Genomic DNA, 23,091 nt, shown 5'->3' with positions numbered 1-23,091 from the left:
TCGCTCGTGCCGCCTCCGCTACCAGTGCCGCCCCCGTCGCCCGCGCCGGGCCCGTCGTCCCCTCCGCTTATCTCGGCGCCATCATCCATCGATGACATTCTTCAACATCCTCTTGTACGTCACATCGGTCGTGCCATGCCACCTATGCATGGTCCGGATCAAGCTTTGGGTGATTTGCGCGCGGGCGAGGCGGTCGATATCTTCCGCAGGAGCAGGGGCCTCCGATTCGACCTCGAACGACCCGCTTCGACATAGGGAGTTCCTATCGTTCTCCATTAGGTAGAAATGAAATTTGTAGTAAAAGAAGGGAGAAACTTGTTAACACAAGTGGTGCAAATGAAATGAAGTTCAACGAGCCGTATATATAGAATTAAAAAAAATATATATATATCGGACGTCCGACCCTCGCCACAGTGGCGGACGTCCGCCCGCCCGTCGCCGGGACGTCCGAGGACACCCGACGTCCTCACGGGACGTCCGTATCCGACCTTCGACCCCCCAACGGCGGACGTCCCGATAGCCCTTCCGCGTGTCCGACCGGACGTCCTACCGGAAGGCCGTCACTGGAGATGCTCTTAAGTAAGTTTGATTTCCAAAAAACTTAGCACAGTTGTTAACGTATACTCTTTCTTTAACTTATAATGAAATACTCCCTCCGTCGAGGGAGTATCTAAATAAGAATAACACTTCTATTGTCTTCAAACTGCTACAAACAATAAGTAGTATAAAAATTTTAAGTTTTATTTTTTACTACATAATTTTAAAAGGTCTTTTATGTAACAGATGTAATCAGTCAATTGGAGAAAATTTGAGAAAAAGAGTGAGGACTAGAGGAAGCTTGAGTTCGATAATAAATTAATTTAGTTTGATTTTACTTAAAGGACTAGAGAGAAATTGTTGTAGTTTAGGAATAGTGTAATACTCCATTAATTTTACTTTCACATAATATTGTCAGTGAGAGCTGATTCTTGGTTTGATTAATTCCGCACAAAATCTATACAGTATAACACAAATATTTCACAGTTTCTAGCCATAAATTATTCTTGGTGGTAAGAGCATCTCCAATAGCGGCGAGCGCACCGGCTCGCCGAACTATTACAGCCGGCGAGGGCCAAATCGGCGAGAAAAACGGCGAGCGCACGCCGATTCCCGAGCGCTCGCCGATCGGCTGGCCGCTATTGCAGGCTCTCGATCGGCGAGCGGAAATTTTAATTTTTTTTATTTAATGTTTTTTTATGAAACTCATTTTTGGTTGTTTCTCTTTTATAGAGACATCCTTGAATGTTTTATGTTCCACTTTCGATGTGGGACAAACTCATTAATGAGGATGTTGTAATGTTATTTTAATTTTAATGAAGTGTATTTTTTTAATTAATGTACTTTTTTTAATTTAAATAATATTATTGAATTTTCCCGTATCTATGTTGTAAATTTAATTCTGTATTTTGTGTGATTGTCAATTATTTATTTTATATAATTTTGAGTGATGTGGCTAGACTATTGCTAGGCTATTTACTTGTCCTGATGATATGACAGGAGGATTTTTAGTGCTGATAATGTGGCAGTAGGAGTTTGTGGCTGTACTATGGCCGGACTATTCTTATTGTGATGCCCTAAAGCCATTTGAGGCAATTCTTGAAGCAGTCCCATCCTCTCTCCTCACAAATGCCTTTTCCTTGAAAAATTAATTATCCATTTCGAAATAAATTTGCAAAAATAATGACAGATTTGACTATTTACTCAAAAAGTAAACATTAATTAGAGTAAATTGAAAATTGAAAACAACACCACTAAGTAAACCGATGACGTGGCAGCGTATAGGAGGGCGAGAGGGTGTCAAGGAATAAGAGATCGACACGTAGAGGATACGCGACCAATGAGATGTTGACAACCATTTCCCCCAAAACCACCTCCGGTTTTGCAAAACCAGTTGGGAAGAGTGTTTTCTTCTCCCACACAGTAGCGATATATTGATTCCAAACACATCACGCCCACGCATCTATACTATACACACACACACACCAACATACAATTCCATTCCGATATTTAGTGTTTAATTTTTTGTATATTTGTGTGTCTCTTTTTTACTATAATGGGTGAGGGAAAAAAAATCTGAGTGGTGGGGAGTGCGACAGAGCATGTATATAGAAACGGTAAAAACGAGAGCAACTCCTCATCATCATCATCATCATCTTCTTCTTCTTCTTCTGTATATATATACTCCATAAATAGGTCGACATATACATATACAGAGAGAGAGAGAGAGAGAGAGAGAGTAGTAATGGGGAGAGGGAGAGTGCAACTGAAGAGAATAGAGAACAAAATTAATCGACAGGTGACCTTCTCGAAGCGGAGATCGGGACTTCTCAAAAAGGCAAATGAGATCTCTGTCCTCTGCGACGCCGATGTAGGCTTGATCGTCTTCTCTACCAAGGGAAAACTCTTCGAATATGCTACTGATTCATGGTATGCAATTTAACTACTATTTTTTTTACCACTAGGTTTAATTCTTCTGTTTTATGATTTTTTTTTAAAATTTTGGGGTTTTCAATTGTTAAAGTTTGGGTGTTTTTTTAATCCTTTCTCTTTAGTCATACATTTCTGAAAAGATTTCTGTAGTGAAAGACGGAGTGATATGATCATATCAGTCAAACTGTCTTTCTTTTGTGGCTTTCTATGATTTTCAAAATTATAATAAGACCCAATTCTTTGTATTTTGCTTAATTTGGAGGAATTCAGAGTAAGATTTGTATGTGTAACTATATGAGCCAATGACAAATATTGCTTACTTTTGCAGTTTCTGATTGGTGTTAAGCAGACTGCAATTTCATGCAAAACTCTCCTTGTGCTTTTTTGCCTTCACTATTTATATTAGTACTATTAAGTACTACTCCATACTATCTTCCAAGTATTTTATTAAGCAATACCCACTACTTAACCAAACATGAAAATCATATCTATCCATATTACTAGTATAAGTATACATTTGATCACGTAAATGATTATTCCAAGCGGGATGGATGAATACTAATGTAAAATTTGAAGTCAACAAAACCAATTTAATGGACAGTTTAATTTATTCGAATATAACTAAATTGAACTTTAAGAAACTTCAGTACCGTTGTCAGTGAGCTAACACATTTCATCACTTACATTAAAATCAAATCATAAATAAGTAAAATTTACAATTTATTTTTCTTAAAAATATGAAAAAAATCTTATTTTTATGCATAAATTACCTATAAATTTGTGAAATATATCCAAATTTTGGTTTTGAACAAACTCTATTTTTGGTAAAAAAATTAGTAGTACATGAATTTTAATATTTTGTTAATTAAAATTCTATTGGCAAATGACTTAATTTTTTAGATTTCAATGTTAAATTCGATGCTAGCTTGTAATGGTATTTGTATGTAAATTTACACTCCAATTAATACAGTGAGCTTCGTCTAAACCTTAACCTAATATTCATACATTCGAAGTATTTTAAGCTAGGCATCACACTATACATATTTACTTAGCTTAGTAATACTAACATACTAATATACTTGAGAAACTTAATTATAATTCTACATGAACAAGACACCATGTTTAGATTGATTACAGTTGAGTAAAAATTCAATCGTTTCTTTCATAAAGAATCAATCTTTTGTCTCTCCAATAAAATTCACTTGAAAATTTTAAATTCTAATCAAAGTTTTAAAAACGAATTCATTTACTTCTTAATAGAACATATATGTTTTTGGATTTTGTAGTAAGGAATCGAAATATAATGAAATATTTATAAATTTTACTTGAATAATATTTAAAAAGATATCTTAAAATTATATAAATATATCCTTCAATATATAAAATAAATATAACTGTACCAAAACAGATGGTTGCTGTCTTTTGGATTTTAGTATATTAAATAAGGTTATATTGTTAAAAATATTATGAAATAAGTATAATTAAATTTTGATTCATCCTACAATATTAAAAGTTAGTTAGAAGCAATGTTTTAAAAATCGGACCGGCAAGCGAACCGGCGTCGTTACTGGTTCACTGGTTCAACCGCTTCACTGGTCGAACCATTGGTTGAACCGGAATACTGTTTATATATATATATATATATATATATATATATATATATTTAGTAGTAAATAATAAAATTTAATTAAATGTTTTATCAAATAAATATTATAGTATTATACATTTAATAGTATTATTATAGAAAACAAGTCTTGTACTAGTATATTAGAATATTTAATGACGTTAAGTTTAAATACAATAATAAATTATAATACACAATATTAAAAACTAGTATTAAACTCTATGTATAATTATAAACTCCTATATTGTAAAATATTAGTGATTGTAAAAGTATAATTAAAATATAAGAATATATTATAATTAACAATTTCTTAAAAGAATATAAAATTAAAATGAATTATTAGTTTCGATGGAAAAAGAATTTCAGATTTAATGTATAAGGATAATTAATATTCATAATATTTCAAAATGCCCATGTGGTATAGTGGTAAAGGAGCAGGTATTTAGAGATGAGGTCATGTGTTCAAGTCCTAGCAACAACAAATCTCAAAAAAAAATATTTTGAAAAAGTGAAAAACCGGTTTTCGGTTCACGGTTGGACCGGCCGGTTCCACCGGTTCACGGCGATTCAATGTGCTAGTGGTTTTTAGGGGTTAACCGGACCGGACTGCCTGCCGGTTCGCGGTTGAACCGGTCGAACCGGCCGGTCCGGTCCGGTTTTAAAACACATGTTAGAAGTATCATGAATTTTGATTCGTTAGCAATCATGTCATAGCGAAAAAAATCGGTTGCTTCGGTAAACAGGTTGCTTCGGTAAACATTACATCCATTCTTTAAAATAGCAATTATTTACATTTTGGCATGTCCTTTAAAATTGAAAACCTTGATCTTAGGAAACTTTTTTCTCTCTATTGCATTAGAAACCATTCTCCAATTTCCTTCTATCTCTCTTACTTAACAAATTGTGCATTAAAACTTATGTTAGTTCATAAGCTTCTGTTTTTAAAGGACAAATGCACTATATTGTTGATGTCTTTCCATCAAAAGTTTTTCACTTTCATTATCTAATCAAAAGAGATCGACTTTAATTATTTTTCGGTGAATTTTTTGTGCAACAATTTCAGAACATTTTAAAATTTATAATAACTACCAAAAATTTGAACACTTGTTTCATTTAATTACTTGCAGCATGGAAAGGATCCTTGAACGGTATGAAAGATATTCATATGCTGAAAGGCAGCTAAAAGAGCCAGACCCTGATTCACCGGTATGAAAGATTAATTAATTTCTACAGCATTAATTTCTTCTAACGTTTATATATATATATATAGGTATATATATTGTACAGAAATGCCATACATTTTCTTAAGACATGAATTAAGTTTTCTGTAAGATAACATTTTTTTTTGAAATTGAACATTAGACCTTTCTCTAAGATAGCGTTATAAGAAAAATATTGCTAGGTCATTTTTCATTTCCCGGTACGGCGGTACCTATTTATAAATAATTATTATATTTTGCGTTCATTTAGTTACTTGATTTTTATACTCCATAAAATAATTGTATACTATACAACACTGTTATGAGAATAGGATGAAATTAATGGCAAGTACATACCTGTATTAATTGATAGGCAAGCTGGACTTTGGAGCATGCTAAGCTTAAGGCAAGAATGGAGGTTTTGCAGAGAAACCAGAGGTGAGCTATAGTATTTTTAACTATTACAATTTTATTGTAGTAATATTGATTTCTTTGCAGGCATTATATGGGAGAAGATCTGGATACTCTAAGCATGAAAGAGCTGCAAAACTTGGAACATCAACTTGATGACTCTCTTAAACACATTCGCAGGCGCAAGGTAATTTTTCTTCTTTATTAGTATCATCATCTAGGCTAAAACCCTCCACATAAATAATACTAATCTTGGCAATTATATTCAAATCATGAGACAGAAACTAGATAATGTAAATTTTGCCTCTAGGGTATCACTGTGGAACCTTGGGGTGGTTTTTCTTTTATTAAGATGAAAAAAAATGAAAGAGAGCAGCTTGTAATATCCCATTGGAATGAAGAACTAATACTTTTAACATCTAATATGAAGAACAGTATTTATGAGGTAAGGGTTGTATCTTCACAAAGATGTGTTTATGTGAAGATTGGTTTTGGAAGTAAGTCAGGAAAAAAACTTATTTTCTCATTAAGATACAAATTCTGTTGTTTTTACGCAGCAAGTATATTTTACAATTCTTTATTAGATTATTCACTTTTTTGGCATATTTAGGATAAAACAAATACGTATGTGTTATTGCAAATTAATGTAGAAAACAATGTTTTGTTATTTCATTCATAGAAACAAGCATGTCATTAAATCTTATGATGGAAACATATCTCATTAATAATTAAGAGATGGTGAACGAAAATCGATCGGCTTGAAGAGTTATTGTAAAGTACTATATAATACCGTATTATAGAGAATTTGAGTAGAGAGAGACTAAATAGTTTAATTTATTGCACATTTTGTTATAATTTATTCATCATCATGTTTTAATTCCATGTCTTTACTGCAGAACCAACTCATGAATGAGTCCATTTCAGAGCTCCAGAAAAAGGTTAGACACCTAAACCTTCCTGTATTCACTAAAAAAAATTGAGAGGCTATTACTAGCGTTTAATTTTTTTTAAAAACATAATTAAGTACACAAAAATAAAGCGTTCCTATATTGAGGAGAAATTATCATAATCTTTTGCTTTTTAAGGAGTGTTTTTTTTTGCTTTTAAGTGAAGTACTACTATTGACGTATAGTTATCTACTGAATTTAAAATGACTTGATATTTTGTTTCAGTTATGATATAATTAAAGGATATACATATGTCGTGATTTTTAAATAAAATGTGTATGACTGGAGAGATATATAGTCCGTGTTGCATGCTTTGAAGAGTAAAACAAATTAAAATACAGTATATGCCTGATTGTGAATTAGGTAGCAAATTTGGCATACCATTATTCTTTATGGCCCGTTCGGTTCCCACCATTACTCACAACTAGATGTCATGCTTATTTTTATCTTTTGTTCTGTTGCTCTTTATCTCCGAATATATTTCAGTTTGTCTTCATAATACTAAGGTGTTGTTCGATTGTTCACATATGACTCATATAAACCAAATACGGAGTATATATTTAATCATGGGATATAATCGTTCAAACTGAATAGGGCCTAAGATTACAATTCGTGTCTCACGATTAGCTATCCCACCCCCACTCTTACACTGTAAGCTAGTTTGTAGAGTTTATATGATTCTGTAATGGAAACGCATGTTGCTGCAGGATAAGGCACTGCAGGAGCAAAACAACTTTCTAGCAAAGAAGGTAACAATTAATACTCATATTAGAGACTAAAAACACTAAAACATCAAAGCTTAATTGATTATTCCGACATTCCCTGACCAAAATCTAAATAACGAAATGCAGCCGTATGTAGGGAAAGTTTATGCATTTTGATTTATATATGTATATGCAGATAAAGGAGAGAGAGAAAGAGGCGGCGGCGGCAATGGAGCAACAACAAAACCATAACTTGAACTCTTCTGGTTATGATAATATGGGAATGGGATCCTTCAACAACAGGTATTCAATAAATATTTGTAAAAATGTGAATAAATAGAGTTGGTCAAAATATGATGGTAATGTTGATTGCATACACAGCAATGAGATGTATCGAGTTGAAAAAGAAGGTGCAGCAGCAGCAGCAGCAGCAGTAACACAACACCAAAATCAATTTTCGAATCCGGTAATGCCGACGTGGATGCTACACTCATGAACGAATCCATCATATTTTGTGTATGTATAAGATGCTACATAGATTTAAAACGAATCCAAATGTAACCAAAAAAAAAGAATTGGGGTTTTATGTCATGACGAAAAACAAATCTCTATGGAATTCGTCAAAACAATATACTAGTAATATGCGTGTAGTGATTGATTAATTACAACTTTTTATTATGTGCTAGTATTAATGGAACCAATGTTATCTATCTAGGATTGAATCGTGTGATTCAATCTCATGAACCAAACACACATCACATAATTATACTACTGAGATACAATCTTTAAAACCGAACAACCTCTTAGTGAATTGGCGAAGATATCGTTGTTAAACTCGCTGGGTCTGCTCTTCATTACTGGTAGAATGGAGAATTGGAGATACTATAGCATTTTGTAGTGTATATTGCCCCGTACTAGTATATTGCAATAGATATTAAAATTTAGTTAATGATAAAAGAATACAAGTCTTTAACAAATGTCTTATTAAAAAGTTCAAACAAGTTTGATGAGGTCGGGATGAAAATTCAATAGCCTATATTTCTTCGGACTGACTGAGAATTCTTCCGTAAACAATTCCGAAATTGAGTGAATTGGATAATAAAATTATAAGACTAGTTATTTTCTTAGAGACTCAAAAAATTGGGTTTCTCTTGATTTTGGTGGGAACGTATTTATGGGGTTCAAAAACTTAATTTTCAGCAAAATACTATAGTCTATTTTGCCGGTCATAAACACCCCTAAATTAGTTGCGATCAAATTCCTACTGACTATATTTTTTTTCATCTCTCTATTCTTTCTTCTTTTTTTTTCCAATCTTGGTTAGCATTTCTCATTCTCTATCAATCGCACTGAAAGCTTAAATTCCCCCGACTGTTGTGCCGCCTCATTTTCGGACATGAAGTGTGTTTATTTTTCAAATAAGGAAATTTTGTTCAATCTAACTTTGTTAAGAAAAAAAACAATTACGAAAGGTCTTTGTGTATTGACTATTGATCAATACGAATTCACCCATATATATTTAATAAATCTAGGGAAAAATCGTATAAGAAAAATATTAAAACAAAATTATTTAGATCGCTCAACATTGGTGCCATATAGTCTCTTAAAATATTATAAGTAATTGAATATGATGAAATCTATACATGCTTAACAGTGGAACAATTTAATGGAAATACTTATAATACATGAAATGAATAATCTTCTATTCAAAACAAAATCTCTAATTCTTTTCAATATGTATGAAGCCGTAGTAGGATACAATTAATGTCTAGATCTAATGTTGGATTCTAGAAAAAATGAATAGAAATTCTGCCCATTAAATAAAAAAATAGGATGTGCAACCAATCAACTCCTATTTTGTCAACAATTATATGCCTACCAAAGAGCCAAAATTAGATTAAGACAAAATAAATATTAAATGAGCGATGACTATATATGTGCACGTCTAGTCATCTACTCTACCCTACAATTAATTAGGTCGCTCTACATTGCTACCATATAGTCAACCATGAACACGGATTTGTAGAAAAATAGATACTCCATAAAATAATGTGAACTGCTTATGATTTAACGCACTACTACTTTATAATACCACTAATTTCATCATATTATCATAATTTTAGAAAAATTATACTTCACTAGATTAATAGTATAACCGCATCCTATGTCACGCGATGTTATGTAAAAGTTATTTTAAATTTTCAAGATTTATAGCATTGTGTTTCGTCATAGATTCATAATTGAAAATGTACCAGCAACTAGGTACAACGTTACATTATCCATTCCATTTATTTCCTAACAAATTAAAACATTATCCATTTTATAATCAATTTTTAAGAAACACTCAGAAAATTGAGAGTTGTAGTCACGTTTGTAATCTAAATCTAGTCTGAGGATCTTTCGGTTGTTGGCGGTGTTATTATTTTATTCCCTTCATTTTTTGTCTTATACTTAAAATTAAGACTAAGCTCATCGATTACTTGAAAAAACAAATGATTAATTTGCAGTTTCCTAAAGGCACAAAAACAGAATATAATAGAGCCCCTATTAATGCTAAACAAGGTGAAGTTGAAATAAATACGAGTAGTACACATTTGAGAAGTTTAACGTCAACCATATTTGTAAAACAGAGTCACCAATCACATACTACTATTTTCAACAAAGATAAGAAACGTAACATCAATTTGGTGGTGGTTTTTATGTCTTTTTTCTGTAATAAACTTAAATTCCAACAACCAGTCTAAAATGGGTCGTTCTGCTTCAAGGTAGGCACGTTGCATAAGCATAGCCCCACCGTGGAAAAAATGAACACACCACACAGCTGGTTCAAGAATATGTTCACCATGATGTTTCAGATCGCACCACATTACTATTAATTAATTAAGTCAACAATGTGTGTGTATATAAGACTAATGCCCACAGTTCCCCACACACAAGTTTGAGCAGAACAGAACAGTTGAGTTAAGAGATGCCTGGCTTCTGCATGAGTCGTGCTGCGACACGCATCCGTGCCCGTGTTCGGGTCCGCTCACCCTCCCAGCACTACAAGAAAACTGCAAGTTTCATCGAACCACAAGATAAGTCAGATGGGGTCCGTGAGTTCAGCATCGAGAGCTGCGTGCCTGAATCTGAATCCGGGAACAGAGTGATGATTGTGGTCGATTCCAGCCCCGAAACTAGAGTGGCGCTCGAGTGGGCACTGTCCCACACGGTGCAGAGCCACGACACCATTGTTCTGTTGCATGTCGCCAGAAAGGGTAACTTTTCCTCAAACTGAACCGATGTTATCGTATATGCACCTTAAAACAGTTTTTAACCGAGCAATGGATGTTCCCGTGTTTTCAGATGGGAATACGAACTGGGAGATTGATCAAACGGCATATGATCTTATGAACACCAGCAAAAATATGTGTCAACAGAAAAGACCAGAGGTGAGCAGAAAGTTGAACCAAAAATATCTCAGATTCTGAGGCATTTACCAATCACCATAAGCTTCTTTCGTTTTACGAGGAAACAGGTGCATGTGGAGATGGCAGTCCGAGAAGGGAAGGACAAGGGTGCAACCATTGTTGAAGAGGCAAAACGAGCAAGGGTCTCGTTACTAGTTCTTGGACAACGAAAGCAGTCATTTCTAAGGCGACTACAGATGATTTGGGCAAACAAGAGAAACGGGAACAGGTTCGTGGACTACTGCATCCAGAATGCCAATTGTATGACGATCGCAGTTAGAAGGAAACATAGGAAATATGGAGGATATTTGATCACTACCAAACGCCACAAGAACTTTTGGCTTCTGGCCTAGGATATCACTACATTCATATTTGGAGCTTCCACAAAATACAAGAGTACTGCAGAGAAGCAAAGAGCTTTAAATTTCAAATACAATCAGTTGTATAAAACAGAATGACAACTTATTTCATTTCTCAGTAGTCTCCTATTCCATCAGAAAACTGCTGGATGAAAATGAAAGCATATTTTTAAAATTCAAACAACGCTCAAAATTTTATACACACCATATACCAAAAGTGCATATATTTGGACATATAGATCAAACAACAGCATATTCTCGATGACCAAATTTCATTTTTTTTGGGCAGAGCAGAAATAGGGATTACAATTCGCAGGGCAAGTTGAATACACTAAGCAACAAGGTAATAACAACACAAACAATAACATTCGAGATCAGAACCTCAACCGCATGTCTCATCATCCCATATTGCCACCTCAGTATAACCATCTTCAGTAGCGCAGGCTCTGAACATGCCTACCGTATTGAACGGCATCGCGACATCTCCTGTTGCAGACACCGCGACCAGACCTGCTGTACGGCTGGGTGCACACTCTTCAATCACATATTTCGCTGCCTCTTTGAGAGACAGCCCCTTGTACTCCATAAGAGCAGCGACGTCCCTGCCAACTGTGGCTTGGATGATGGCCTCACCCTTGCCAGTAGCAGAGACAGCGCACAGCTTGTTGGCGTAAGTTCCTGCACCAATGATTGGCGTGTCGCCAATCCTCCCCACCATCTTGTTCACTAGTCCTCCAGTTGATGTAGCAGTAGCTAGGTTGCCCTTCCCGTCCACAGCCACGCACCCAACTGTCCCAAGCTGACTGTCTCCGTTAGAAGGCGGTGCTTCTTCAACTTTGGTTAGCGGTTCTGTATAATCGATCTGGAAAAAGGGAGCGTTTTAGAAGCATATCATCCAGTTCAGTAACAGTGATTGTTTCATATAATGCAGTAGCATTGAATAAAACTGCAATATTTGATTATAATTATACATCATAATCGAGCAAGTAACGACGGAGTTGATTCAACAATAGCCACCCATTTTGAACCTAAGTGTTGAATGACCAAATCATGTAGAGATTTCAAATTTGTGCCATTCAACTTGGAATAAAAATGACAAGCAAAAGTCATGACACAAATCACTGTGGCATCCATTGTAGTTACTAGCTAGTCTGAAACATTTTCGAATGCAATGTATCTAAAGAATGTAATAATCTATACGTAAAAGTAGATTGAGGCTTAGACATTTTCCATATCATAGCAGCTAGTTCTTACCTTCTCGGTTGAATGTTCTAAAATTTGGCCAATCTTACAATAAAAACATAGTACCATGTGAGTTGGGCATATCTACAATATTAAGAAAGTTGGATCTAAAACGAATCAGAGGCGACCATCCAAGGAGAGAAGATAGACTGTCAAAAGCTAATACAGTTCAAACGCAATCATATGCTTGTGCTCAACTTTATAGGATGATGCAGACGGGGAGGGAATGATGGTGAAGAAGTCAAAATGAGAGAAATCAAGAAAGAAGCATACCTGAACTCGATTAGCTTCTTTTGCTTGTTTCAGTCTTTCAATGTTTTCTGGAGTTATAAAATGGCTAGACTCTATAGTTTCCACGCCCTGCACACACATACAGACACACACACACAAAAAAAATCAGACATGTATGATTGAAGTTAGCAGGCAAATCATAAGTTTCCAATTATAAACTACTTAGGTAGATGACATTATTCAAAATACCTAGTCAACTGGTTTACTTTCAGGCTTATTTGCTAGTAAAACTCATACACAGAGCAGAGAGTGTTGAAAGTAACCACTTGAGAAAAAGCACAAGACATAACAGATCGTAGACTCGGTGGTAAAGCAAGAATTTCATAGTGAATTGACGGAACATGAAACATGGATCAATCACGGAATAGACCAGAGAATATTGACAATTGGACTGACAAGCCTAGTGTAGGTTCAAAATTAAAAAGTAAATATGCATACCTCAACAAAATCATAACAGAAACTAGCATGAAGTGTCACAGAAGTTTCATATCAGAAAAAAAAAAAGAATCCCTCAGAAAAACAATGTAGCAACAGCAGCGTATATCATACTTGATCCCTTGCAAAAGCCTCGGCCCCATCAAATCCAAGATATATATGAGGAGTTTTCTCCATAACTAGTCTTGCTAGTGAGATTGCATTTTTGACCGTGGTAAGCCCAGAAACAGCTCCACAACGCTTCGTATTCCCATCCATGATACAAGCCTCCATTTCCACTGTTCCACCGCTTGTCAAGACAGACCCTCTCCCAGCATTAAAGTGCGGATGGTCTTCCAATTCGCGGACCTGCACAATCCACCCCTGCTGCATTATTACTTGAAATAAAGTAACATGAATAATTTTTTCTAACTTTTCAGTGTTACTAGTATTTTAAATTACAGGACAATTTTTCCAACTTTTCTACACAATTAGAAATAAAAGAGGTGAAAAGAATCACAGCGCTGCAGCCAGCCATGGATCAAACAACATTCAAATTCCCCTTATTTTCACGGTGCTAGATTGAAGCTCAATACACTAGTGCTACAAATTGGACTCCTAATCAGATGGATTTATGAATAGTAAACAAAATTATGCGCAACACATTTGTAAGTGAAAACTGCATACTTGGATCCAGCTACGAATAGTCTCACATTCTCAATAAACATATTTCTAATCACAGATTAGCATAAGAAAGCAAGTGAATCTAGGCAAGCGAGATCGGGAAGAATAGTAAAAAGAGATGAATTTAAATACGCACGACGAGTTCGACGACATCGAGTGGTGATCGACCAGCTTTGATAGCGGCGACGCCGACTTGCAGAGAGTGGCGGAGGGCTGCTTCTCGGGGCTGACGGCGCTCCGGTGGCAGCGAGCGAGGGATATCACCGGCGCCGCCGTGCAGTGCTATAGCCCAACCCATCTACTAGTATCCGTGATCAGTGGGAGCTGTTAGTTTCTTTTTGTTTTTATTGGACGGACATCTCGATGATTGCGACATCATCTCTTTCGCTTTCTTTCAGGCCATCCCAATAGGAATAACCCACCAATAGCTTAGCCATAGCCTAGCCACTGCCACATCATCAGCACTAAAAATCCTCCTGCCACATCATAAATAGCTCAGCCATAGCCTAGCCACATCATAAATAGCCCAGTCACATCAATAGCCACATCACTAATAACAATTATATAAAATGACATAATTAACAATCACACAATATACGGAATTTAATTTACGAGACATATACGGGAAACATTAATAATACTATCCAAATCACTATTAACAAATATATACAAAATGAAATAATTAACAATCACACAATATACAGAATTAAATTTACGCCACAAAAACGAGAAAATTCACTAATATTAATAAAATTTAAAAAGTACATTAATTAAAAAAAATTACATAATTAAAAAAAAACTAACGTCGTGCAGTCCTCCGCGCCCATAACTCTTCAATTAAATCCTTTTGGAGTCGAATATGAGCTTCCATTTGGCGCATGTCGGCATGTGCTTGGAGGCGGTCGTCTTCATCGTGGGGTACCTCACTCCGTACGTTAGGGGCGGCTACGCCGTGGCTTGGACCAGCTTCATTATCGTCGTTGGCCCAATCAGTCAGTTGTCCACCTTCATCTTCGACAATCATGTTGTGCATGATTATACAGGCGTACATTATATCAGCAATGCAGTCGACGTGCCACAAACGCGTTGGCCCCTTAACTGCAGCCCATCAAGCCTGGAGCACACCAAATGCGCGTTCCACGTCCTTGCGCGCCGACTCCTGCCTAACATCCCTGGGAACCCATGCTGTTCCCCGTGCATCCGCAGCAGATCCCGACAGTCATCGGGGGTAGGGCTTCGAAGGTACTGATCACCGAATATTTCAATCACGCCCTGACAGAAATACTTCATACACTCCAGGGCAGTCGTCTCACCGATGTGGAGGTACTCGTCCTACATGTCTGCAGCGCCTCCGTAGGCCAACTGCCGGATTGCCGCAGTGCACTTTTGAATAGGAGTGTGGCCGGGTCTGCCAGCCGCATCGTGCCTAAAGCGGAAATACAGATATCGTTGCTCCAATCCGTTAACAATACGCATAAACAGGGACCTGCGCATCCTAAAACGGCGTCTGAAAAGGTTGGCATTGAACCGCGGCTCATGTGCGAAGTAGTCTTCGTATAGGCGCTGATGTGTAGCTACGTGATCACGATCAATCACCGCTCGGCGGTGTACCACTGGTCGAGGTCGAGGTACCGCCGGCTGCAAGGCCCTCTGCATCCATTGATCAATCTCACGGTTCGTATAGGCCTCTAGCGCTTCGTTCATTATACGCTCGTACTCCTCAGCATCCACACCACTCCCACCACTACCACCGGCGTTACTCATTTCTAGGTGTTGATCTTGTACAGAAATTAAGATAGAGAGAGTACTCGTTAATACAAGTGGTGCGAATGAAAATGACGGGCAAGTCGCGTATATATAGTGTTTCGGAAATAAAAAAAATTAAAAATTCACGCTAGGCGGTGCGCTAGGCGATCCGGACGCTGCAATAGCGCCTAGCGGATCGCCTAGCGCACCGCCTAGCGCACCGCCTAGCGCCGCGGAACTGCCGAGCGCTAGGCGGTTTTTTTCCGCGAAATCGGCTAGGCGGCTGCAATAGTTCGCCTAGCGCACCGCCTAGCGCCGGCGCTCGGCTAGGCGGTGCGCTAGGCGCTATTGTGGATGCTCTTATTGGGCATATCAGAGTTGACGTGGAAATATTCGTAGTAATGATGCCACGTCATACCGACATGATGCGTGAATTTTTTGGATCCAAAATCTGGATATTATAGAAAAATATTTGCTACAATTATGAAATACTCCCTCCGTCCCGTGCTACTCGCACGTTTGCTTTTCGGCTCGTCACAAAGTCCTTACACTATTTATAATTTAAGTTAGAATTAATGCATTTAATTAATATGTTAGTTTAAGTTAAGAGCTCTTTTATTAAGTGATGTCTCATTACACCTAAAATTCTTTTTTAATTACACAAAAAAATCAATTCCAAATTTACGGCCTAAAATGAAAAGTGCGAGTAGCATGGGACGGAGGGAGTACAACTAGTATTATTTTGAAATCGCAAAATTAATTATGCATTTTATTGTAGTTATAGTTATTTTTGGCCGTGATACTACTAACTATTTATTTATATGCGGCCTTTTGATACGATGTGCATAATTTTCATAACTAGAGTAGTGTACTTTATTTTAAATGATTGGATATAGTATTTGTGGAGTATTAAGGCTTTGGAGTGTATAGAGCATCAGCAATGGCGGACGTCCCGTGCGGACGTCCGGCACGCCGGACGTGCGGGAGGCGAGACGTCCGGCACGCCGGACGTGCGGGAGGTGAGACGTCCCGATTTGTAATTATTTTTTTAAAAACTCTATATATACTGTTCGTTGAACTTCATTTCATTCGAAGCTTGGGGTTGTTTTTTTTAACTATGTAATTTTTTAAAAAAATAATTATGTATTTTTTAAAAAATAAAGTGGTTGCATTTTCTCCGTATTCGTGCCGAAATTTTAATTCCGTAAATTGTTTAATTTGGTGAATATGTGAATTTTTATTATTGTGGATGTCCGTCATTGTGCAGTGGGATGTCCTTATGACGTGGCAGTGCAGTGGGAGGTCCTTATGACTTGGCAAGAGGTGTTTTTGGGAAGTCCGTCTGGATGTCCCGTCCCATTGTGGACGCACTTAAGTTGATAGAAATAGAGGCCACAACTACAGTCTTTTCCTTGTAAATCTCCACGTCTTGCTCAAGAAAATCATAACTGCTCATGAAATTGAAGGTCGCAATAACTTCCCCTCATTTATATTAACTCTTTGTTTTTCAAATTTAAAAATTTCAATAACCCTCTCTCTTCACCACTCATATTCTCCACCTCCACTCCTTTAACTTCCACACCACCAGCGCCGCCGCAGTGAAGTGGTAAAGAATGAAGCCAGAGGCGAGGGTGGACCGATGTAGAGTCCGAGACTTAGTATCATCATGCTTCAATACTTGCCGCCTACCTTTACGTATGAATCGATAATGCTTTTTCATTTTAATTCATTTAGCAGTAGTAATATATATACTGATTTCATCTTCAGCAGAAGAAGAAGAAGTGGGCACCAACACAAGCGATGAAGCTGCAGCCATGAAAGCAAACAAGGCATCATCAAATAACAGCCGGCGGCTGGCAGCAGAGGCTGAGCCACTCTTTGCCGAGGAAGATTACATAGTGTTTTGCTTCGGGGAAGATGGGGAGATTCTAAATAATGATAGGAGATCAACCTCAACCTCAACCTCAACCGCCATTACTGCAAAGGTCTGATCTTTCATCATCCATTAGTTATTCCATTTCATGATTGAGTGCTCAAACTGATATGTAGTAATCAATATTTGTGAGGGATGAAGAATGAAGTTGATGAGCAGCCAAATGCAAGCAAAATGGAGTCCTCTTTTGAGTCTTGTGATTCTTCTAGTGTATCAGACACCAGCACCTCCAGCTCCTTTGCCTTCCCACTGTGAGTCCAAACTGATCTAACAACCCTCATAAGTCATAATACATATACATGCATGCCATGAAATTATAACATTTGAAGTATTTGCATCCATCGTACGCATTGCATTAATTATTCTTATATTGAACAAAAAAATGAATGTTGCAGGGTGGGAATGGAGTGGATAGGAAGCCCCCTTCATAGGCCCAAGGAAGAAAAACGGGACACCTACAGACGATGCTCTACATTCTAAGTTATGTTTGTGGATTTTGATTTATGAGGCATTAAGCTTACTTCCCTGCGCTTTATTGCCCCATAATGTAATTTTTAATATCAGACATCGGAAAGAGTTTTTTTGAATGGTAAAGAATTGGTGTTTATTTGCAAATACTTAATTTGAAAGTGGAATCATTATTGCAAGTAGATGATCAATTCTGCAATAACCACAAAAAGGGTGAGTATATATTTGGGAATTCAATTTTTCAGCCAACCTTCTTAGCTGACACATCAACTAGATAAGCATGCTATTTTGAGAGAGAACTAACAAACCATTACAGTACTATTCTCAACGTACAGAAACGCAGTTTACTGGAATACCTGAAGGACTCCATTCAAAATAAATATCACCACTCGTTTAGATATCACACCACATCAAGATCTTCCAACCATTTTATGCAACATGGCATGCAAAAGCTATAGACATATGTTTCAGAGAACAATGCCTCAGAGAAGCTGCTAAGATTGTTGCAGAACTAATTACTGCAGATGAAACCTTTTTCTTGCGGCAGCAGAAATAGATTCTTCGTTTTGCAATTCCTTTGTAGCCGCCACAGCAGTGATATAAGCAGCCCTTGCAGCTTCCAGTTCCTGCATATCCATTTCATGATCCTGCAAATTTAGAGGAGATAGTGTGTATCGATATGGCAAAAATCCCTATGCTTATATCTGACAGTACAGTAGCTAACAGCAGAAATGGGCATCATAAACTACAGACATGTGACTCAATCGCTTGCCACATAACCAGCCAAAATTGGGGAAATGAGGGGAGGAGGGGAAGCGTAATACAAAGAGCAACATAGTTGTTTGTTAACTTCAGAATCCTCAGGGGGGAGGGGGGAGAAATAGCTGCCTCTGAATGGTAATTGACTTACTATGTCATGATTTTGATCATTAGGATAAAGGACATCATCATAATCTTCAGCAGATATGGAAGAATCATTCCTTGTCAAGCCTTCGATAAATAGCATAAAAGATGATAGCTCCCCTTGCACCTTGTCTAGATCTCCCTGGAGTCTCTCCACTTTCTTGTTGGAAGTCGTAACCTCCCATTGTAAATTTTCAACAGCTGCTTGTTTGTCAGCAAGCTTAACCTGTAAAAAGATTTCCCCCAGATTTAAAATAAATTAATAAACTTAGTTAGTATAGCTACAGAAGGTTTGGAGTCACAAAGATGGATTGGGAGCATGGTACAGCACAATTGATCATTTTATGATGTTAATGCTAACCCCAATCACATTCAGCTTCCTAGAAGGAGCTCACAAATACAATTTGAGGATGTCAAGTCAAACTAGTTTTTTTCAACAATCTTACTCCTGTAAGAAAATATGCTTACTATCATCATGAAAGCCAAAGAGCTCAATCATGCAAAGAGTGAAAAGCGGATAGAAATAATATGTAGATCAGAAAGGAATATTATGTGAGAAATCAAAAAATTGATTTTACCATCTAACAGGGAAGGATAGAGCATCTTTATATGCTGCTAATTTTAGTCATTCTTTTCAAGTCCATTTATATGGTTGGAAATTATTAGAGCTATCCAATAGGTTCAATGTTTCAGGATATAAGATTAGATGTATATCCGAAAGCCAAAAAGAACAGAGTGAAGAATGGTCATCCTAGATATTGTACTGAAGGATACTTTGGAAAACCAGCATAATAAATAAACTCAGCAAGGTCCAGAACACAATATATCTGTTAACAATAACATTTCAAGTTTCAACTTATAATATCCATACCTCTGCATCTGAAAGCTGTAGTTGAGTGGAATTAATTAGTGATTCCTTTTCTGCAGCCTCATTTTTAAGTTCCTCATATTTTGTCTGAAGCGAAGCTATCTCATTCTTTACAAGTTCTGCTGATTCCAAAAGTCCATCCTTTTCTGATAACTGCTTCTTTAGCTCCTCTACTTGGTCCCTCAACGCCGTCAGTTCTTCTCTCTCCTTTTCAGAGAGCAATGTTCTCGAGCAAACTGATAAGTCTTCTATGTCTTGGCTGTTGGCTGCATTCCTGTCTCCCTGGTCCCTGTGTTTTTTTGTTGGAAGAGTAGCACTCCTTCCAACTGTCTGCAACATATATCAAATATCAATATCAGCAAAAGGATTTACTAGTTAGGCAAAATCATAGTGTGAATATAGTGAAAGAGTAGCACCCCTATTGCTACTCCACCACCCCACACACAACCATCTAGCATCAAGAAGTATAGTTGGATGAATGAAGGTTATCATAAATCAGTCATTACACTACTAAGTACTAGTATACTAACTCTTCTGCCACAAAAAGCACTGCATCTAAAACCTAAGTAGTCTCCTACAACACATTACCTGCACCTATGCAGATGCACTAAAAGGGATCGAAGCTGCTAAAATCGCATAGATAACACATTCACATACACATAAGTACTCTAAGTTGCTTATTTATACAAAATATGACAGACTCTACTTAGTTAAGTAGGTAAACTACTAATTTTAGGTAATCACTAATCGAGTCAAACAAACTTGTATTTAGTGAAGTATTTGGAAATTCATTTAAAGAGATCAATACTACTTAGATTGAACATCTCCAACAACATCATACATAGTTCAAACTGGATGAATACAAACTAAATATGAAATTGCATCACTTTACATGCAATTCAATTTGTAAATTAATCAATGTAGAGAGAGTGAGTTTTACCTTTTTATAGAGGGATTCTCTAGAAGGCGTCTTTGTGTAGATCATAGAACCCCGCCGCGTGAACGTGGAATTCGATTTCTGATCCTAGAGTTGCAAAAATTCAAATTAGAAATATCAGCAACGAAAAAAAGGGAAAATGAAGTGAAAATAAGCGTGGTTTGTTACAATGAACGACTGGACGAGTGGGACCATCTCCACGAGGTCGTTGAAGAGGACCGGATCGACGCCTCCATTGGCAGTGGCGGCGGCGGCGGCGAGAGAGGAGAGCGTGCGGCTGAGGTCGTCGCCGGAGAGCCATGACTTGGGGTCCAAACCGAAGTCATGCGAATTCAACAAATGGTGCTGTTGAGATTCGTACATCCTCCCCTTCATTGATTTTGAAATCAAGGTAGATATGTTGAGTTTCTTCTAATTTAAAGAAGCTCTGGCTCAGCAATGGATTTATGTAGAGGTTTATCGACTGGCCGAAATTTGAATTTCTTTAATAGCATCCACAATGGCTTCACTCCAGTCCAGTCCAGTCCAGCCCAGCCCCAAACTTCTCATGTCACATCATCAACATTAAAAATTCTCCTGTCACATCATCAAACAAGCAAATAGTCCAGCAATAGCCTAACCACCTACCTAATTATATAAAACAAATAATTGGCAATCACATAAAATACGGAATTAAATTTTCGACACAGATACGAAAAATTCAATAATATTATTTAAATTTAAAAAGTACATTAAAAAAATACATTAATTTAAAAAAAGTACATTAAAAAAATACATTAATTTTAAAAAATTACATTATTTAAAAAAAAACCCGACCTCCGCCTCACTCCTCGTCTCCGTCGCCCCCGTCGCGTATATATAGTGTTTCGAAAATTTAAAAAAAAATTCGCTCGTCGATCGCTCGCTGGTCCGAAACCTGCAATGGCGGCGAGCGGACCGGCGAGCGCATCGCCGATTTTTTCACCGAAATGGCGCTCGCCAGTAACAATGTTTCGGCAAGCGCCGGAGATCCGTTAGCCGGTCCGCTCGCCGCTATTGTGGATGCTCTAACACTAGGTACAAAACTTTATGAAAATAATTACGGCCGCGGAAATATTTTATTCATTTACTTTAAATTTAAGTAACATTAAGTCGTTAACTACAAAAATAAAGTATACAATTCAAATTTGTGTTTTTGGGGGGCGGTTTGATTGTAACAGGAATTGGGAATTATGATCCTTGAATGTAATATTCCAATAATGATGATTTCTGATATATATATATGGAGTACTTAAACATTGTGTTTGAAGTGAAGTTGTTAGAATTTTGATATTAATCAACTAAATCCAAAAACCTAAATAATATAATAACTACATTAATTAATTGATGCAATATCCGAAGTAAGTTTTTAAATGGTATAAAAATAATAATTATTATTATATTAGTGAATAAAATTAATAATAAAATTTTTAAATGGACTACTACTAAGACCGAAATGTTGTGGATCCAAACTTGCAGAGTCCGAAACTATTGTTGTTGGGCTTTCTCTTGCTTTTACAATTGAATTTCCTCTTTCCTCTTATACTTGGGCTTCAGGTTAGTGGTTTTACACAGCACACCATTTAATTTCTAAAGTTAAAATTGTCCTATTCATGCTTAACAGTTAACAACCTCAATTTGTAAAAGAAGATGGCAACATTAAATTTAAATATGGAGTAATTACTTATCCTTTAGTACAAACTAGTATCACGCCCGTGCGATGCACGTGTCATTTTAATTTCTTCATATTTATTTCATTATGCAAAATAAAATTTGTGAAATGATAAACAAAAGAATATTCGACATCCTCTTACTTTGGATTATATTTTTTCAATCACATTAACCCACATAGCCACAAGAGTGCGTTTAAATGCTAACTTTTCTTAAAAATGTCAATACGATCACATTAAAATTTGAACACATATTTGTGTTGACATTTTAATAAACTGTATTGACATTTAAACATCAGACTTAAAATTTAAAAGTATTTTAATTCTGTGAAAATATGAATTAACCGTTGAGTTATAACTGCAGGAGCAAATTTACGTTGCAATAATTTAATATTGCACTGGTGAGACACTTCCTAGTCGAGATTCATTTCATTGCAATATAGTGACCCTATACACTAAAAACTCAAACCTTGAAACCTAAATCCTAAACCCTTAACTGTAAAATATACTCATCATGACCAACAAATGAGCCAAATATCAATAAAATTCTTCCTCCGCTCAGTTCAGTTTTACTTTGTTGATCACTTATTCTATTTTGGGGTTTTAGATCTGGATTTGATATATAGTTTATTGTTTAATGAAAGAAAACAAAAAATTATTGATATATATATGCAATGGTGCATGATTGACATGTGCAAAACCAAGTTATATCATATGTTTAAACTCATTTAATAAATTTATTAATAAAGAAAATT

General features: G+C 36.5%; 5 protein-coding genes across 6 annotated transcripts; 3 read left to right on the top strand and 2 right to left on the bottom strand.

Moving 5' to 3' along the window:
* Positions 1–1,989: 1,989 nt before the first annotated feature.
* On the top strand, positions 1,990–8,039 carry LOC121748241 (truncated transcription factor CAULIFLOWER A-like). Its single transcript, XM_042142471.1, has 8 exons — positions 1,990–2,466; positions 5,221–5,299; positions 5,666–5,730; positions 5,791–5,890; positions 6,600–6,641; positions 7,358–7,399; positions 7,551–7,657; positions 7,736–8,039. The coding sequence occupies exons 1-8, from the start codon at positions 2,282–2,284 to the stop codon at positions 7,848–7,850; spliced, it is 735 nt and encodes a 244-aa protein (XP_041998405.1). The 5' UTR covers positions 1,990–2,281; the 3' UTR covers positions 7,851–8,039.
* Positions 8,040–10,308: 2,269 nt separating this feature from the next.
* Positions 10,309–11,276, top strand: LOC121748242. The gene is made up of 3 exons (XM_042142472.1): positions 10,309–10,611; positions 10,700–10,785; positions 10,872–11,276. Exons 1-3 carry the CDS (start codon positions 10,323–10,325, stop codon positions 11,154–11,156), a joined length of 660 nt encoding a protein of 219 aa, XP_041998406.1. The 5' UTR covers positions 10,309–10,322; the 3' UTR covers positions 11,157–11,276.
* Positions 11,277–11,328: 52 nt separating this feature from the next.
* LOC121748240 (isoaspartyl peptidase/L-asparaginase 1) lies at positions 11,329–14,159 on the bottom strand. Its single transcript, XM_042142470.1, has 4 exons — positions 13,930–14,159; positions 13,245–13,478; positions 12,678–12,764; positions 11,329–12,024 (listed from the first exon to the last, which is right to left on the bottom strand). Exons 1-4 carry the CDS (start codon positions 14,089–14,091, stop codon positions 11,545–11,547), a joined length of 963 nt encoding a protein of 320 aa, XP_041998404.1. The 5' UTR covers positions 14,092–14,159; the 3' UTR covers positions 11,329–11,544.
* A 2,948-nt stretch (positions 14,160–17,107) lies between these two features.
* On the top strand, positions 17,108–18,074 carry LOC121747881. The gene is made up of 4 exons (XM_042142023.1): positions 17,108–17,234; positions 17,307–17,524; positions 17,614–17,723; positions 17,868–18,074. The coding sequence occupies exons 1-4, from the start codon at positions 17,153–17,155 to the stop codon at positions 17,950–17,952; spliced, it is 495 nt and encodes a 164-aa protein (XP_041997957.1). The 5' UTR covers positions 17,108–17,152; the 3' UTR covers positions 17,953–18,074.
* Positions 18,075–18,131: 57 nt separating this feature from the next.
* On the bottom strand, positions 18,132–21,091 carry LOC121746669 (protein MICROTUBULE BINDING PROTEIN 2C-like). 2 transcript variants are annotated; one of them, XM_042140581.1, is made up of 5 exons: positions 20,817–21,091; positions 20,652–20,735; positions 19,715–20,041; positions 18,851–19,069; positions 18,132–18,587 (listed from the first exon to the last, which is right to left on the bottom strand). In XM_042140581.1, the coding sequence occupies exons 1-5, from the start codon at positions 21,021–21,023 to the stop codon at positions 18,456–18,458; spliced, it is 969 nt and encodes a 322-aa protein (XP_041996515.1). In that variant the 5' UTR covers positions 21,024–21,091; the 3' UTR covers positions 18,132–18,455. The 2 variants fall into 2 exon arrangements, with proteins under 2 accessions (XP_041996515.1, XP_041996516.1); XM_042140582.1 differs by having other exon boundaries at positions 18,132–18,566.
* Between the last annotated feature and the right edge of the window lie 2,000 nt (positions 21,092–23,091).

Source organism: Salvia splendens, chromosome 9, assembly GCF_004379255.2.
Source record: "Salvia splendens isolate huo1 chromosome 9, SspV2, whole genome shotgun sequence".
In the NCBI taxonomy this organism is placed as follows: domain Eukaryota; kingdom Viridiplantae; phylum Streptophyta; class Magnoliopsida; order Lamiales; family Lamiaceae; genus Salvia; species Salvia splendens.
The sequence above is the reverse complement of the archived record's forward strand: the minus strand, read 5'-3'. Positions and strand labels throughout refer to the sequence as shown.

Coding starts and splice junctions, on each gene's coding strand:
- LOC121747881 (XM_042142023.1), top strand. CDS start 17,153: ATGAAGCCAGAGGCGAGGGTGGACCGATGTAGAGTCCGAGACTTAGTA. Junction 17,235..17,306: donor TACTTGCCGCCTACCTTTAC/GTATGAATCGAT, acceptor TTTCATCTTCAG/CAGAAGAAGAAGAAGTGGGC. Junction 17,724..17,867: donor AGCTCCTTTGCCTTCCCACT/GTGAGTCCAAAC, acceptor TGAATGTTGCAG/GGTGGGAATGGAGTGGATAG.
- LOC121748240 (XM_042142470.1), bottom strand. CDS start 14,091: ATGGGTTGGGCTATAGCACTGCACGGCGGCGCCGGTGATATCCCTCGC. Junction 12,765..13,244: donor AGGCTTTTGCAAGGGATCAA/GTATGATATACG, acceptor ATGTGTGTGCAG/GGCGTGGAAACTATAGAGTC. Junction 12,025..12,677: donor AAGAAGCTAATCGAGTTCAG/GTATGCTTCTTT, acceptor CCCTTTTTCCAG/ATCGATTATACAGAACCGCT.
- LOC121748242 (XM_042142472.1), top strand. CDS start 10,323: ATGCCTGGCTTCTGCATGAGTCGTGCTGCGACACGCATCCGTGCCCGT. Junction 10,612..10,699: donor GTTGCATGTCGCCAGAAAGG/GTAACTTTTCCT, acceptor CCGTGTTTTCAG/ATGGGAATACGAACTGGGAG. Junction 10,786..10,871: donor GTCAACAGAAAAGACCAGAG/GTGAGCAGAAAG, acceptor ACGAGGAAACAG/GTGCATGTGGAGATGGCAGT.
- LOC121748241 (XM_042142471.1), top strand. CDS start 2,282: ATGGGGAGAGGGAGAGTGCAACTGAAGAGAATAGAGAACAAAATTAAT. Junction 5,300..5,665: donor AGCCAGACCCTGATTCACCG/GTATGAAAGATT, acceptor ATTAATTGATAG/GCAAGCTGGACTTTGGAGCA. Junction 7,658..7,735: donor ATGGGATCCTTCAACAACAG/GTATTCAATAAA, acceptor TTGCATACACAG/CAATGAGATGTATCGAGTTG.
- LOC121746669 (XM_042140581.1), bottom strand. CDS start 21,023: ATGAAGGGGAGGATGTACGAATCTCAACAGCACCATTTGTTGAATTCG. Junction 20,736..20,816: donor CACTCGTCCAGTCGTTCATT/GTAACAAACCAC, acceptor TTGCAACTCTAG/GATCAGAAATCGAATTCCAC. Junction 20,042..20,651: donor GAGAATCCCTCTATAAAAAG/GTAAAACTCACT, acceptor TATATGTTGCAG/ACAGTTGGAAGGAGTGCTAC.